Here is a 15,601-nt window from a genome sequence, read left to right as displayed (position 1 = left end):
ATAATTTTTAAAGAGCCTTGTCCACTTCTGAATCCTCACTTTGTTTTCCTGCCTTAATTCTTGGTCACTGTAAATTACTTCAAAAAATGATTTTAGAATAGAAAAAGAGCTAGGAGTCAGAGAAGACGTCTTTAACATTTCATATTCCTTTGACACTTTTTAGGATTTTAATTTTGAAGCATAGCAGAGAGGCAGAAATGGCTTTGGGCCATAGACGAGCAGAATCACTTTAAAATGAAGATAGTTGTTTTTTAGCTTGAGATCTTCCCCTAAAACTACCTGAAGAATGAACACCTCTCCCAGTGCTGATTGGAACAGAAAGTATTTCTAATTCCCTATGAATGAAAATAGGAACAAAAGTATTCCAAAGCAAGGACATAACTTGAATTCAGAGCTGAATCTATTACATCAAGCTCCGGGGAAGGGGTCGGTGGGGAGGCCCTGAAGTTGACCTGATGATTGGGAAATACCAGTTAAATGCTTTTGTAACTTCATCACTGTCAACAGGAAGACACTGCTATCCAAGCCTCCCATTTGCCTGAGAGTCAGGAGCTTCTAAACCAAGAAAGGAAGAAACCAAGCGGATTATTTACGAGCTCCTTCCCTCTTGCTGCTTGAAGCCGCTGTGCAATTAGCCTGTTTGTTACCGCGCCGGGGCAAGGCTGGGCGAGTTTACACCGCTCGGCGGGGGTCGGCAAGGCCGGCCTCCCGCGCCTCCTAGCGGACCTGTGGGGTGGTGCAGCCCGTGCCACCCGCTGCAGGAAAGCGGGCCGCCGGCCGGCAGCGCCGCACCCTGACGCCGTCAGCGCGCACAGCCTCGGCAGCGCTCTTTGCTCGCCTCCAGTCCCTATCCAGCGACCAGTCAGGCTGCGGGCGAGGGGATTCCAGCCCAGGCTCCAGAGTCCGGGCCCTCAGCATCCTATCAGACTGGGTACCGGCAGCAGCCACCTCAACCTGGGCCGGGAGCGCAAGCGGCTTTGGAGCTGTCAGCGGCGGTGCAGCTTCCCCAGGGAGCCAACTTTAGGTTCGCCTAACGACTCGGTGCAGGTAGCTGGGTCCTGCGCACGGGTGGACGGGATGGCTGGGGCTGGTGGGGCCCCTGGGACGCGGGTGGAGGTGGAGGGGTGCTTTGCGATTCTGGTTCCTGGAGGCGCCGCCTCCCTCGGCTGTCGGGGGCCAAGACACGTGTCGAGTTCCCGAACTTTCCAGGATGCTGGGCTGGGGAGGAAACCCGCGAGAGGTGTCTAGCCAGAGCGGTACTGGGAACAGCGTTTGGGCGTCCTGGGTAGTATTGAGCCAGAAGTGCCTCCAGGATGGACCACTGGACTGGGTTCCAAAGAAGCAGCTGTTGTGGAAGTTCAGGGGTGGATGGCTAGGCATTTTAGAAACGAGGGGTTGGAGGGGGCTGGTGCTGAGCTGGGTTTCCCAGGCAGGTGGCTATTTGGGGGGTCTCCGGCGGGAGCAACTGGAGTAGGGTTTACTAGGAGAGGTGGCTGTGCTGTGGGTTCTGGGGTGTGGGTAGCTAGTTGGGGGGATCCCTAGGGGAGGTGGCTGGCTTATATGTCCCAGTCCCGGAGGAAACTGATTTTAACCCTCCGTCTCCGTCTCCTTCATTGGAAGCGACTTTCTCAAGGAACTGCGGGTCCGGCATTCCCGCTCATTTCGTGTCTCAGAGGGTGGTACCTGAAACGGGGATTTCTGGGGCGGCGGCTGAGCAACCCCAGGGCCGGCGGTTGTGACCCTAGTCCTAGATGGTTTGGGGTTCCTGGGAAGGGGACAGCTGAGCCGCACAGGCGTCGGCAGAGAAGCGTGCGTTTTCTCACGGCCCTCGGGGTTTGTTTCAGAGGCCGATCCGTCAGATCGCTCCGCGGAGTCTCAGGGAGTGGAACCCAGGAGCCCCCAGGCACGCCCGGGTTGCGCGTCGGGCCCCGCCCCGCGCGCCACGCCTTAAAGGGCTCGAAGGCCTGGGGCGCACGGCGGCGGCCACCGTCATGGAGGGTGCGCTTGCCGCCAACTGGAGCGCCGAGGCGGTCAACGGGAGCGCGGCGCCCCCGGGGGCCGAGGGCAACCTCACCGCTGGGCCGCCACAGCGCAACGAGGCCCTGGCGCGGGTGGAGGTGGCCGTGCTGTGCCTCATCCTCTTCCTGGCGCTGAGCGGCAACGCGTGCGTGCTGCTGGCGCTGCGCACCACGCGCCGCAAGCACTCGCGCCTCTTCTTTTTCATGAAGCACCTGAGTATAGCCGACCTGGTGGTGGCGGTGTTCCAGGTGCTGCCGCAGCTGCTGTGGGACATCACCTTCCGCTTCTACGGACCCGACCTGCTATGCCGCCTCGTCAAGTACCTGCAGGTGGTGGGCATGTTCGCCTCCACCTACCTCCTGCTGCTTATGTCGCTCGACCGCTGCCTGGCCATCTGCCAGCCGCTGCGCGTGCTGCGCCGCCGCACCGACCGTCTGGCCGTGCTCGCCACATGGCTGGGCTGCCTGGTGGCCAGCGCGCCGCAGGTGCACATCTTCTCGCTGCGCGAGGTGGCCGATGGCGTCTTCGACTGCTGGGCCGTCTTCATCCAGCCCTGGGGGCCCAAGGCCTACATCACGTGGATCACGCTCGCCGTCTACATCGTGCCCGTCCTCGTGCTTGCCGCCTGCTACGGCCTCATCACCTTCAAGATCTGGCAGAACTTGCGGCTCAAGACGGCGGCGGCGGCGGCCGAGGCGGCCGCGGGACCCGAGGGCGCGGCGGCGGACTGCGCGGGGCGCGGGGCTTTGGCCCGCGTCAGCAGCGTCAAGCTCATCTCCAAGGCCAAGATCCGCACGGTCAAAATGACCTTCATCATCGTGCTGGCCTTCATCGTGTGCTGGACGCCATTCTTTTTCGTGCAGATGTGGAGCGTCTGGGACGCCGAGGCGCCCAAGGAAGGTAGCGCTGGCGGGAAAGCGGGAGGAGGGCGCGCGGCGGGGCGGGGCCGTGGTCCTGCTGCATCTGAACGTCCAGGGGCCGTTCTGTTCTGGGGGCCTCATGGGGGGATTTGAGTCATGGCCCCGTCATCCGCTGGCCTAGTGATTTGGGGCGTAACTTCCCTGAGCCTTGACTTCCCTTTCCGTAAAATAGCAAAAATGAAAAAAGTACTAGCTCTCCCCAGCAGCAGGGGAATGAAATGAGGAAATGCACGGAAAATCCCTAGCACAGTATTTGGGCTACATATTTGGTTCACTATTATGGACCAGGAAACTGAGGTTCCAGTGACTGGCCTTTTCCACCTGCTTAGCGAAGCGGGGGAGCCGAGTTTCCAACCCAGGCCCAAGCTCAAGCTCCTGCCACGTAAAGTTCACTTTACGTTGAGCTTCCACTTTAAGTTCAAGTCAACCTGAGCCCGAGGTCTGGTTTGGATCAGAGCAGCGGGAGGTGGGCGATTGGATTCCTCCCCAGCAAGTGCTGAGAAGCTGCGGGGCGGGGCGCCGTCAGGGTGCGGAGACTAGTCCTGAGCCCATCGCCCAGTGGAGACGGCGAGCTGTGCCGCGCGGAGGTGAGTACCGCGGGGACGGCGGGCAGGTGCGGGGCTGGCGGTGCTCAGGAGCAGAGATGGCGCTTCTCCTGGGTGGGGGGCGGGGACGGGCAGGGAAGGGAAAGGGGACGCAGACTTTCCCATTTGACTGGGGAGGCTGGGGGATTTCGGGAGGCGGTGAACGCCCTCTCCAGATTGAAGAACTGGGAGGTCAGGGCTGAGGGTGGCCGGGAGACCGGGAGGAGAGGGTAGAATGGAAGGCTCTGTGGGGAGGGATCCTGGGGAAGCAGAGCGCCTCGGGTCCGACTTGTAGCCGTCGCTTTGCGGCTGGGACCCCCAGGCAGCTCCCGCCTTCAGCCTTCACCACGGACAATTCAGGTAGCTCATTAGCAAAGAATAGGAGGGATCAGTGGTGGTGAATGACTTACACCTTTTGGTTTGAGGGTAAGCACGTAACACTGCGCTGGGATGCCCGCGGCTCAAATGCTTGTAAGGAAAGACCCGAGGGGTTTGCTTTCACCTATTCTGTCCTTGAGATAGCGCAAATGTCCCGTTTCTGGATAGAATCACTACTGCTAACAGTAGTCTCCAACACAGCCACTCCGTGGAAGCTGAAATCTTCCTTCATGCAGTTGGATAACTTTGCTTTGCTCTCTTCCCCAGACCTCAGACTCCTTGCTTGCCCCAGCCATCCCAATTAGCCTAGTGTTTGCCTTAGTGGCCAGAGCAGTTATCATTCAGCATTTATTGAGCACCTGGGGTATGCCCGGCTGGGTGGTTTGCAGGTGAGGATTGCTGTGAAGACTCAGCAAAGCCAGCCTGGCTTCATGGTGCAGCCCCTGGGAACACCTTGCAGAAGGGGTTCGGCGGTCCAAAGAGGGGAAGGCACTGGCTGCAGATCACACAGCAGATGGGAGGCAGACTAGAACTGGGGTTTCCTGCCCCCACCTCACCCCCCAGCACCAGGCTTCTTTTGAAGAGCACGTGACTAGGGAGTTGGGTTGGGCAAAAGCCAGGAGTGGGTGTTTCTAGACAAGGCATCAGGCCACACCTGTTTCCTGCGTGGGATCTGAAGAGCTACTTGACCCAGGTCTTGAGGAGCTCAGACACCAGCCCTTAAGGAAATGAGACCCTTAGAGCAGCTATTGGGGAGACTTGGCATCTAGGCCTCCCTGCAGCCTTTACTCACTGAAGGGTCTTCTCTCTCCTCGAGTTCGTCCATTCTGCAGATAGTCTGCTCCTCTCTTTGCCGTCCCCTCGCCTCTCCTGTTCATTTTCTCCTTGGTAACTTTTCTCCTCCCTCCCCCTCCCTTCCCCCATGACTTCCATGACTGCACCTGTGCTCCTCACTTTCCTCCCTAGAGAATGAGTATGTGGTCAACGCAGATCATGGTTATTCAGTAAAGTTTAGATCTTTTCTACACTTGAAAAGCTTGTCGAACAATTCATTTTCCTGTCTTAAAAACAAGATACAGGAACAGAGAGCGAGAGGGAGTTCCCAGCTAAAGTGGGGCCAGAGGCATTTTGGGTACATGTGGCCACCTGAGGATTTCTGGGGGGGTGGCTGGGGGGTGGGAGGGGAGACGTGCAGCAGAGACGGGCTTCTACTCGGGCTCCAGGAGCCTCAGGTCCTGTTTCTCTTTGCTCCTTTCCTGGTTCAGGGGAAAGGGTGGTGGCACGTGAAGCACCCAGGTCTTCCGGGTCCCCCTTGGCATTCTGCCTTGGCTGCTCTGAGAAGAGCACAAACGCAGACGGCAGGAGAGTCCTGATGCCGCTGCTGCCAGCACTCCCTCCCCGAGTGCTGTCAGGAGCGGGCTCCCGGCTCACCGACCACAGAGGACTTGGGCACCTGCCGCTGGCCTGGTCAGGTCGCGCCTCGGCCTCAGGGCTGCAGGGTCCGGGGATGTGGGCTGAGCCAGAAGCACGCCTTGTGCCCACTTGGCCTTAACCTGGATAATCACGAGTAGCAGGCTGGGATCAGAACAATTGCGTTTACAGTCACTTCGGAGACGTGACTCAGTCTCGAGGCTCTGGGCAAGTAGTAAGGAAGGAAAAAGACAGGGACATTCGAGCTACCTGAGCTTTTGATCAGCAAAGTGGAATTGATGCACAGCCCTCACTTTCCTGTCCAGGAGGAAGGGAATTTACCAGAACACAAACTCTCTAGATCAGGGCCCCTGGCTCTGCTCATCTCCTGGCGAGTGGAAATCCAGGGAGCCCTTGTGAACAGCGAGACATTCTTCCCAGCAGCCCGGGGGCAGGCAGCCTCAGGGACGCAGGAGTGGGGCCTCGTTCCTGCTGTCAGCTTCATCACGAAAGCCTCTGGGCCAGCGAGCAGCGCCTTAACCCCTGACCATGGGTCGGGGCCAACAGGGCGGCTGGAGAAGTCACACGTGTCTTGGCAGCTGGCCTCGTGGCCACCACAGGACTCCAGGTCCCTCCTTCCTTAGGGTTCCCTCCCCCCAGATTCCCTCAAAATCCAGCACGCTTTTCCCATCTCTCCCCTTGTACACCTTCAGTCACACCAAGTGCTGCCTTTGTGGGTTTAGAGCTCACCTTGTTCCAAAAATAATTTGAGGGGGGGCCCAAAGATTCGGGTGCCACAGCAAGATAAAATGGACGTGAGGAAGCTGGGAAGAACGGGGGAAAAGGTTAGAGAAATGGTAATACAGTAATAGCAATTATGAAGTCTCCGTCCGGGGCAGGGGGTGAGCTGCACGTGGGGCTTCCTTTCGTAAGAGCCAAAGCAAAGAGGGGAACTCTCAATTTCAGTATTTGCATTGTTCAGAGAGAAAAGCAGAGAGGAGAGAAAAAAGCAAGGGGAGGGTTGTGGTAATGTAATGAGCCCCCCTCCCCCCACCCCATTTCAGAGCAGCCACATGCTGGTAGGGCCCTGCTTTGGTGTGACTGGTCACGCTGCAGAAGGAGGGCTGGGACCAGACACCCCTGGCAGGTTTGGACAAGCCCCGGATGGAACTTTCAGGATCGAATTGCACAGCCAAAGACTTGGCACCGGCCTTTTCCCTTGAACTCCGTGGAACTTGCTTTGCTGCTGGCCCCAAGGAGTGGTTCTCAGGGAGGAGATGAAGATGGATGATGGATCCACTTGGTGGAGACCGTGGGCGGGCGCTGTAGGTTCCCAGGTCCCCGTGCAGGGAAGGAGCAGGTGTTGGAGCCACGTGACTGGCCTGTGTTTGGAGCCCGCCCTCCCACTTTCTCCTGTGTGTCCTCGAGCAGGTGGTCTCCCTTCTCTGAGCTTCAGCTTCTTCCTCCTCTCTTACAATGAGGATAGCAAGTCTATTCGTGGGGCTGATACGAGGATGACATGGTGTGACCCGTGGCACCTGGGGGAGCCACGTGGTCAATGTCACTCTTCTCTCCTCCCCCCATTCTAGTTGTTAAATGTTTTGTTTGCCTTCGTGGGATTGACTTTGAGAATCTCGGCAGGGATTTGAGCTGGAGGAGCTAGACGTTTCTCTCTTGAGAGCCTGGGTGGAGGGGCCTGGGGTGGCAGCAGAGTCTGCTGGACGGTAGGCGGGGTGTCCGGGGAGGTTTGGTATGCGGAGAAGCTCGTGAAAGCTGGAGAGCTGGACTGTGAGCCTTGTCACAGCGGGGGCACCACCTGTCCTGTTCACTGTCCAGTGCCCAGCACAGGGCGGGCCACCTGTCCGAGCTCAAGCGGCGCTTGTTGAACAAATGTGTGGGGCATGGGAAGAGGAAGGTGCCCGTCACGGGGCTGGGCTGGGTGCACAGAGCTGGACTCAAGAGAAGTGACAGCTCTCTAGGCGGCGCTCTGGCCGTAGGGTTGGCTACTTGGTGAAGAAGTGAGCGCCCCAGCACTGGGAGCAATCAAGCTTCTGCCCGGGAGGGTACCAGGAGGAAGGTGGAAATGCACAGGAGGCCTAGTTTTAAGTGTTTCCGCCGTCTGTGAAACGAGCTTGCCAGCACCTCCCGGTTTTTGTGGAACTGTGGCCCCGCCAGTGTGGCTGCCCGCCCAGCCTGCCTTTCCAAGGACGCTGTGCCCGAGGTGTGGGTGGACCACATACCTTGGAGGGGCCTGCTGGTCCGGCAACCCGATGATAGGGCAGAGAGCAGAGCCCAAGTCCACTATGTGGGCTGCTTTGTGCATGACTCCAGGGCGTTCCATTTAAGGAACCTGAGAATGAGAATGGTCTGTGAGAATGGTATTCCTAGGAGCTGTGCAGTGCACAACCTGAACAATTGGACACGGCAGCTTCATCCAGTTCTGACTCTCGTGAAGCTTTCCCTGTTGCCCCCACCTGAGGGTCTCCTTCCTCCTCCAGTGCGTTCATTCTATAAGCAGTGATTCAGCGCCTCCCAAGGGTCCTGTCCTCCTATGAGGAGAGTTGGCAAGGACCCCTCCCCAGTCCCTCCCCTGCCCTCCTGTGGCTAGCAGCTGGCACATGCATAGACGTGGGACGGTGAGGCCAAGGTTGGTCTCTGGGAGGGACGCCCCCAGCTTCTGCTGGGATGGTTCTGTCCCCGGGTGTGGCCAGATGGAGCAGCAGCCGTCCCCCTGGGTGGCTGACTGGAACTGTCTGGGACTGTTTGCTGGGGTTAAGAATAGGGTTTAGGTTGTGGGCCGGGTGGAGGGTGCTGGTGGCACAGGGCCTGGCATGTAGTAAGTGCTCAATCAATGCTTTAAAAATAGAGAAATTTCAAGATGTTTCAGCGTCCTGGGGTCAGTGCGTGCAGCTGAGGGAATGCAGGTTGTCGTGAGCTCAGGAGCACATTTTCACTGAGGGGCTGCAGTCTTTGTTGAGTGATGGCAAGCCCGGGGATGCTGGGAACAACGGCATTGTTAAGAGGTCAAGAGAAGTTAAGGCCTTGCCTGGAGGAGACAGTAGGAGGCAAGGTGGGGAGGGTCTAGCTCTGGGTTTGGAAACCCAAGGGGACCCTTGCATGAGGGACGGGCGGGAAGGAGGTGTGACAGTCTTTCGTGGTCCCAGCCCCTGATTCCTGGTTCCGGTGATCCTGATTCCTGGCCACTGAGAGGCACCCTCTGCCAGCACCTTCCTCCTTACTCTACTGGGAGCTGGCGCCTCCCACCCTTTGCCAGATGCTGCAGTACCACGGGCCTGTGCCCTCCACGGCCCATGCCTCACACTCTAATGGTCACTCCTACTCATTTCTCTTTCTTTCTCTTTCTCTCTGCCTGACCTTGATATCTGACTGTGAACTTAATTTCCCAGAGGGAATTGCATTTGAGTCCAGTCATCTTGTTAGGGGCCCATCTCCCATTGTCAGGCAGGGAAATTGTCTTTTTGCTTTTCCAACATGCTAGTGTCGGTGGCTGATTTATCAGGACTTCCTGTCTGCTGATTTCATGCCCACTTCAACTTAGTCCCTTATTGAACATTTCCCATTTTCCAGTTTCTGCTAGCAGCCAAGGACAGAGCCACAAATGAGACACAGTCCCCAACCACAGATTATTAACATGAATAATGACAGTATGAAGGGGTGATACTGTGAGAGAGGTATTCGTTTATCAAGTACTGTGAGTGCCCCCAGGAGGTATTTATTGATTCAGTCTCCCTGGGAAAAAATCAGGAGGATTTCAGAGAGGAAGCAACATTTGCAAAAGGTTTTGAAGGGTGAGTAGGAGCTGGCTGTGCAGAGAAGCAGATGCACATTCCCTGATGAGATCATTGAACAGTTACTTTATTTTCTTTCCCTGTATTGGAGGAATACTTGTCATGCTTCAGTGTGCACACAGATCACGTGGGGGAACTTGGTAAAGCGCAGATTCTGATTCATTAGGTCTGGGTGAGGCCCATGAGTCTGTATTTTTAACAATTTCCCAGGTGATGCCTGTGCAGGGCCCCTGCAGCTGGCCTGTTGACTGCACATTGACTAATGAGGTTTAATGTATCATCTCTGTGACCAAAACATGTGGCTTGCCTTTACACGTGTGGCCCAAGTTGGCGGCAGGGCCCTGTCATTCTCTGAAGGGTAGAGAAGGGCTGGTTGTTCACAGGAAGCCCCAGCTCTTCTGCTTCTAGGATGTGGTTATTCCTCAGGTCTTGCCCGGTGGGCCCCACATATCCCCAGATTTGAGCAGTGACATCACAGACCATTTAAAGCTCTGTAGCCCACAAATTTAGCTCTTCTTCCTGATCTTACACATGGTGAGATCACACATCTGTGACTTCTACAATTCCAGTGTGGTAAAATGGTGGTCTTTTCAAAGAAGGTGCCCTGGAGTACATGTTAGTATTCAATCCTTATGTAAGTGCACATTCAAAAAACATTTGTAAAAAAGCCTTCTGTACACCACAACTCCCAAATTCTCATGTAGCTCCTAAAGGAATAGGGATTTAGATTCCTTGTGAGGGAGACCTGATTCAGGATCTGGGCGGCGGGGCGGAGACCTTGAACCAAGTGACTGGTTTCTGGAGTGAGAGCCTCTTAGGAGAGTGGATGAGCTTGATTCAGATGCGAGGTGTCAGCTGAGCCACCGGTCTTTGAATTGTATGTGACACGTGTTCGTTGCCTCAGGAACGGCGCAGCCGGAGAGGCCATGGCCAGGTGCCCCGTCAGCTGTTCTGGGCTAATTTGAGCCCAGGGTGACGCGATGGTGACGGGCGGGGGCAGTGCCGGGAAATCCGAACAGGGGACTTCTTGGGGCTTGAGTAAAGCCGGACTGGTGGGTGGGTGACTGCTGGGGGCACCCTGTCCTCGCATGGCCCTCGGCTGTCCACCTCCTCCGTGAGTGAGGGCGCCAGGTGGAAGTTCAGCGTGGTGTCTGTGTCCCGGGGGTACAGTGCCCAGGAGGGGACGTTTGCCATTGGCGCGTGGCCATTCCCGCTCAGGCCTCTGCTTGGCATGTAGGAGCCCCCGCTTGAAGATCACCCCTAGTCCCCAGCCCTGGGCCCCCCCCTCCCCGAGTGCTGCAGCTCCCTGTTGACTGGAGGGCCTGTCTGTGCTTCTCTCTTTCCCACCTGAGTTTGTAAATCCCCTGAGGGCATGTCCCCAGGGCCAACTCGGTGGCTGGCACTGAGTGGAACATCGATCTCCTCATTTCCACCCCCCACCCCCTGCCCCATGCCCTAAGCCCTGGCCAGGCAGGTGTGAGGGCCGATCCCTGGCCCGGCGCCTCCCACTCGACCTTCCTTCTCTGCCAGGACCAGAGAGAGCTTTTTGCAGGCCCTCAGGGCTCAGTCCTGGGGGACAAGTGTTCCTTTTACCGAGTGGAGTGGAAGAGACGGATGAGAACCAGCTCTCCCGGTGGAGACCCTGAAATCCCGCTCTTGCACGTGGTTGCAGCCCCCGTCCCTTTTGGGTTTTTCCAAAACGGACTATCTAGAGTTCCTCTGGGGTCATGTAATCCAGTCCCAGGGCTCCAGGTTTTCATTTTGTTTTGTTTCGTTCTTTTTAATTTTGAAGTCGGGGAGAAGAGGGTAAAGGACAGTTTCTTGAATCAACGTTAGATTAGGCGTCCCCAACCTTGGGTGATAAAAAGTTATACACAGTTGATCATATTTCGTATATGTAAGTAATAATACGATAACCTGAACAAACACTTTGCCGTTTACAAAGCCCTTTCACACTTTTTTTTTTTTTTTCGATTTTCTCCAAGTCCTTGAGGGCGTCACCTCCATTTCACAGATGAGGATATTAAAGCTCAGACAGTAGATGTGGCTCAGAGAAATGAGTGGGTGGGAGGGGGGTTCACACCCCACGGGTTTGCGTCCGGATCCTCTGTGAGGGGCTCCCCGATGGCCAGACCCCCCCAGGAGGTGCTGGCTGCTGACCACACCTCTCTTGGATGAGTCTGTCGATTCTGGTTTCCAGGGCCGCCTTTTATCCACACTGACGTCACCGTCGCTCTGCTTTATGGAAAATGTGGCTGGGGCCATTGTCGCCAGGAGCTCGGTAGCTCTTCAGAGCAGCTGGCACGCAGGCACGGGGCGGACCTTGGTGCCCTGGTGTGCAGCAGGCACTGGACGTGGGCTGCTCGGGACAGGGTGTTACCCTCTGGCCCCAGGTGCAAGGTGGCCGAGCCAGGGTTTGTGGGAGGTCTGGGTACTTAAAAGTAAAGGCATCACCCACTTCTGCTTCTGGTGGCGTGGGGAGAAGTGAGCTCAGCTTACCCTGTGGGTCTGCCCCTCCCCTTTTTGAGCCCTTTTCTTCTGCTTTTTAACATCTTCTCCTACAGGCATTTAGGTCAAGGATTGGCTCACTTTTTCTGTAAAAGGCCAAACAGTAAATATTTGAGGCTCGCAAGGATATAAGGTCTCTGTAACAGCTACTCAGCTTTGCCCTTGTAGTGCGAAAGCTGGCATTGACGATATATGAATGAATGGATGTGGCTGTGTTTCAGTAAAGCTTCATTTACAAAACAAGCAGCAGGTGGGGTTTGGCCCATGGGCTGTTTGCTGGCCCCTCGTCCAGACCAGGAGACATTTCTGCCAGGAAGGATGGTGATCTGATAGGAGGCAATGGGTTTCCCCTCCCGGATTTTAAAAGACCATTACAGGGGCTTCCCTGGTGGCGCAGTGGTTGAGAGTCTGCCTGCCGATGCAGGGGACACGGGTTCATGCCCTGGTCCGGGAAGATCCCACATGCCGCGGGGCGGCTGGGCCCATAAGCCATGGCCGCTGAGCCTGCGCATACGGAGGCTGTGCTCCGCAATGGGAGAGGCCACAACAGTGAGAGGCCCTCGTATCATATCACAAAAAAAAAAAAAAAAGAAAGACCATTACGGGACTTCCCTGGTGGCACAGCGGTTAAGAATCCGCCTGCCAATGCAGGGGACACAGGCCCGATCCCTGGTCTGGGAAGATCCCACATGCCACGAAACAACTAAGCCCGTGTACCACAAGTACTGAGCCTGTGCTCTAGAGCCTGCAACCCACAACTACTGAAGCCCGTGCGCCTAGAGCCCGTGCTCTGCAACGAGAAGCCACTGCAAGGAGAAGCCCCACGCACTGCAACGAAGAGTAGCCCCCGCTCGCCATGACTAGAGAAAGCCCGCGTGCAGCAACAAAGACCCAACGCAGCCCAAAATAAATGAATAAAATAAATTTATTAAAAAAAATAATATAAAAGACCATTACTGGGGAGTGGGCAGTGCTTAGCCTCCGAGGGGGCCTACATCTGTTTTAGGAAAAGAAAGTTGCTCTCTGACTCTGTCCTTCAAATCATATGAGGGCAGTTGCCCAGTCAGCCCATGTCTCTGCTTTGGGAGTGAGGGGATTTGCTCACTGGAGTCAAGCTGACTAGTATGAATGCTGACCTAGCTTTAAAAGGCATCCAGCTTCATTACTTTCAGGTGGGAACACAGGGTGACTTGTGTGTCCCTGGGGAAGGCACTTTCCTTCTCCGAGCTTCACTTTCCTCATGTATAAAATGGAGATGAGACCGCTTTGAAAACTCCTCTGTGCAAGCTTGAGCCGTGATTCCCATGGTTGCCATTGCTGCCTTGTCATATGCCCCCTTGGAAGCAGCATCATGAAATGCCAAGGACGACGCTTTCCATGCTTTGTTCTGTTCCTCTCCTTCTTCAATTCCAGGAAGCCTTTCTAGCCACTGCAAAGGGCGATGTTATAGCCTAAAGAAGATGAAGTAAGTGCAGGAAGTAGATGAGGGGCATTTAGTCCTTGTGCTCAGAAACCGTCAATGGCTCCCCAGTGCCTGTAGATTTAAGTTCGTGCTCCGCCTGGATTCAAGGTCCTCCTCCTCAGCCTTGCTCTTTCCAGTTTCCTCTCCTGTGAACCCACCCCCGCCCCCAACTCTGGCAGCCCCTGAATGCTGTTGGACAGTCTCACCTTTGTACCTTTATTTCTGCAACATCCTTCCTTTGAAATGTCCTCCATAGCCTGTGTTTTATTCCCAAATAGCTTGAAATTCCCCTGTTGGGAACCCATGTCTTTGGTTGGTTAGGATATTGCCACATTTTTAAAAAGTCCAAATGTGCCCTTAGCATTTGGCAACTTGATACGAGCAGGTTCAGCTTAGAGGGTCATCCTTCCCCGAGAGCCAGGCCAGGCCGGTCATTCGTGTCTGTGGCCACCAGGTGGGGATAGAGGTGCTGGCCGTGGTCCCAACTCCTCCCATCCAGGCTGGCCACTTGGAGGTGGGAAAACTCGGGTGGGGCTGCTCAGGAATTCATTAACTGTTTACTTTTCTGTGGTTACTGTTTCTGTAGGTTGTTTATAAAAAATAGGATAAATAAGTTAAAAGATCCAAATGTCCAGAGTGAGGCGAGTAACTTACATGAATAGCTAAGATAATGCCTTGTAATTGTTCAGCGAGGTAGAACATGCTGCCTTTCTGTTCAAGTGAGAACTGCATCCCCGACACGTCCTTCTACCCATTTCACAGCGCTGTACGCCTGTGTTCTTCCCTTGTGTCTGGCACTTTACTTCTCAATGCCTTTAAAAAAATTTTTTTTTAAATCTTTTTGCCGTGCCGTGCAGCATGTGGGATCTTATCCCCCGACCGGGGCTCGAATCCGCGCCCCCTGCGCTGGAAGCACGGAGTCTTAACCACTGGACCACAAGGGAAGTCCCTCGATGCCTTTTTAAATTTTGACTTTTATGTGTTTATTTTGTCTCTTTTATTTTATATGTTTAATTACAATTTTGAGATATTTTTAGACTTTGTGATATTTCACCAGGTTTCTAAACTTAAATTCATCCTTTTTTACACATGGAAATCAAATACTTTTTTCCATTCTCTTTCATAGAATTCAACAGTACTGGCTTCCCCCCACCCCACCCTTCAATTATCTTTACTATTTTAGTCTAAGGATTAGGTTTACTTTCTAATCCTTTGCTTTCTAAACATTTTCGCTTGCAGGACTTGTGGACTTTGCATGTTTTAGCTTTCTTTTGTTCCAGCAGGTGCACCAGGTAATTAGAGCAGATGATGTTCTCAAACTTGGGTGTGCGTCAGAATCCCCTGGAGGACTGTTTATAGCAGATCGTTGAGCCTCACCCCCAGGAGTCTGATCCACTAGATCTAGGGTGGGGCCTCAGAATTTACACTTCTGTCAAGTTCCCAGGTGAGCTGGGGACCCCACTTTGAGAACCACTGAATTCCTCTTAAACAGTCACCCTCCCCCTTTGGTGCTTGGAGACGTGGCTGACAGACATCTCTGTGCTCTGTCTGCGTCCACAGTGGTGTCTAGATCTTGCAACTCCAGTTGGCCTGTGAGAAATTCTTTCCTGGATTGAGCTTTTGAATTCTGGAGTTCTTCCTTGAAAACTTGTTGCAGAAAATATCGGACTAGTGGATTTTCCAAGCCTTCTTGCAGTTACCGTTACTCGTAAGGGTGTGGCCGTGAACAGCATTCTTGGGAACACCGTTTTCCATGTGGGTTTCTGGGGGGGGGGTGCCTGTGTCCTCCTCTGCCGCTGGGAGTGTGTACATTTGTCAGATTAAGACCATTGAAGGAAACCCAGGCTCCCCACCCCACCCCCTATTTGGAGGTACTTAGGATTAGGAATTTTTCTTCCTCCCTGAAGCTTAAATTTGTGACAAGCAATGTCTTGAAGTTGATTTCTGATCATTAATTTTACCTGAAATCCAGTAAATCCTCAGTGTAGTAGCTTCTGCACAGTGCCTCACATAATTTTAGTGTCCCCTTCTCCTGCACAAGTCTTATTTGTCGGCTGAAGCAGTGCTCTTAGGCGTATCTTCACAGAAACACTTTCAGTGTTCTCAGCTGTGAAGGCAGCACACGCCTTCTTGTCACTGCGCCTTTGCCTGTGCCGTTCCTTCTGCCCGAAGCGCCCTTCCTCCCTTCTCTGCCTGGGAACCTCCTAAGCATCCTTCAGGTAGCAGGTGCTCTTTCACCCTCGCAGTGTTCCCGGGAGATCTGGGGACTCTTGTTATCCCCATTTAAAGGTTAGGCAACAGCGTTTCTTGGGGAGTTAAAGTATTTGTTGCTGGCGGGGCTAGAATACAAACTAGATCTGGCAGCTTCTGTCTCTGAGCTCTTGGATACTCTGAGTGGGACGCAGTCGATACTCGCGGGGTGAGTGATGAATGGACGGACAGGCGGCCGTGCCGATGGAAGCCCGTGGTGGGTAACCTTCGCTTGGGAGAAAGGACAGGGAATGTTCCAGG

General features: G+C 54.7%; 1 protein-coding gene across 4 annotated transcripts in view; it reads left to right on the top strand.

Moving 5' to 3' along the window:
• The first annotated feature begins 635 nt into the window (after positions 1-635).
• OXTR (oxytocin receptor) overlaps positions 636-15,601 on the top strand; it is a 38,357-nt gene continuing 23,391 nt past the window's right edge. For 2 of the 4 annotated variants that reach the window (XM_079935648.1, XM_079935647.1), the window contains exon 1: positions 14,383-14,534. Coding sequence is in view for 2 of the 4 variants with exons in the window: in XM_079935646.1 (XP_079791772.1) it covers positions 1,992-3,032 (1,041 nt within the window). In the remaining 2 variants the exon portion in view is untranslated. Of the gene's footprint in view, positions 1,048-1,844; positions 3,296-14,382; positions 14,535-15,601 lie in introns of those variants that run through there. The other 2 variants (XM_079935649.1, XM_079935646.1) reach the window with 2 other exon arrangements.

The sequence above is a fragment of the Stenella coeruleoalba genome, assembly GCF_951394435.1.
Source record: "Stenella coeruleoalba genome assembly, chromosome: 10".
In the NCBI taxonomy this organism is placed as follows: domain Eukaryota; kingdom Metazoa; phylum Chordata; class Mammalia; order Artiodactyla; family Delphinidae; genus Stenella; species Stenella coeruleoalba.
This window is presented reverse-complemented; position numbering and strand designations above follow the sequence as displayed.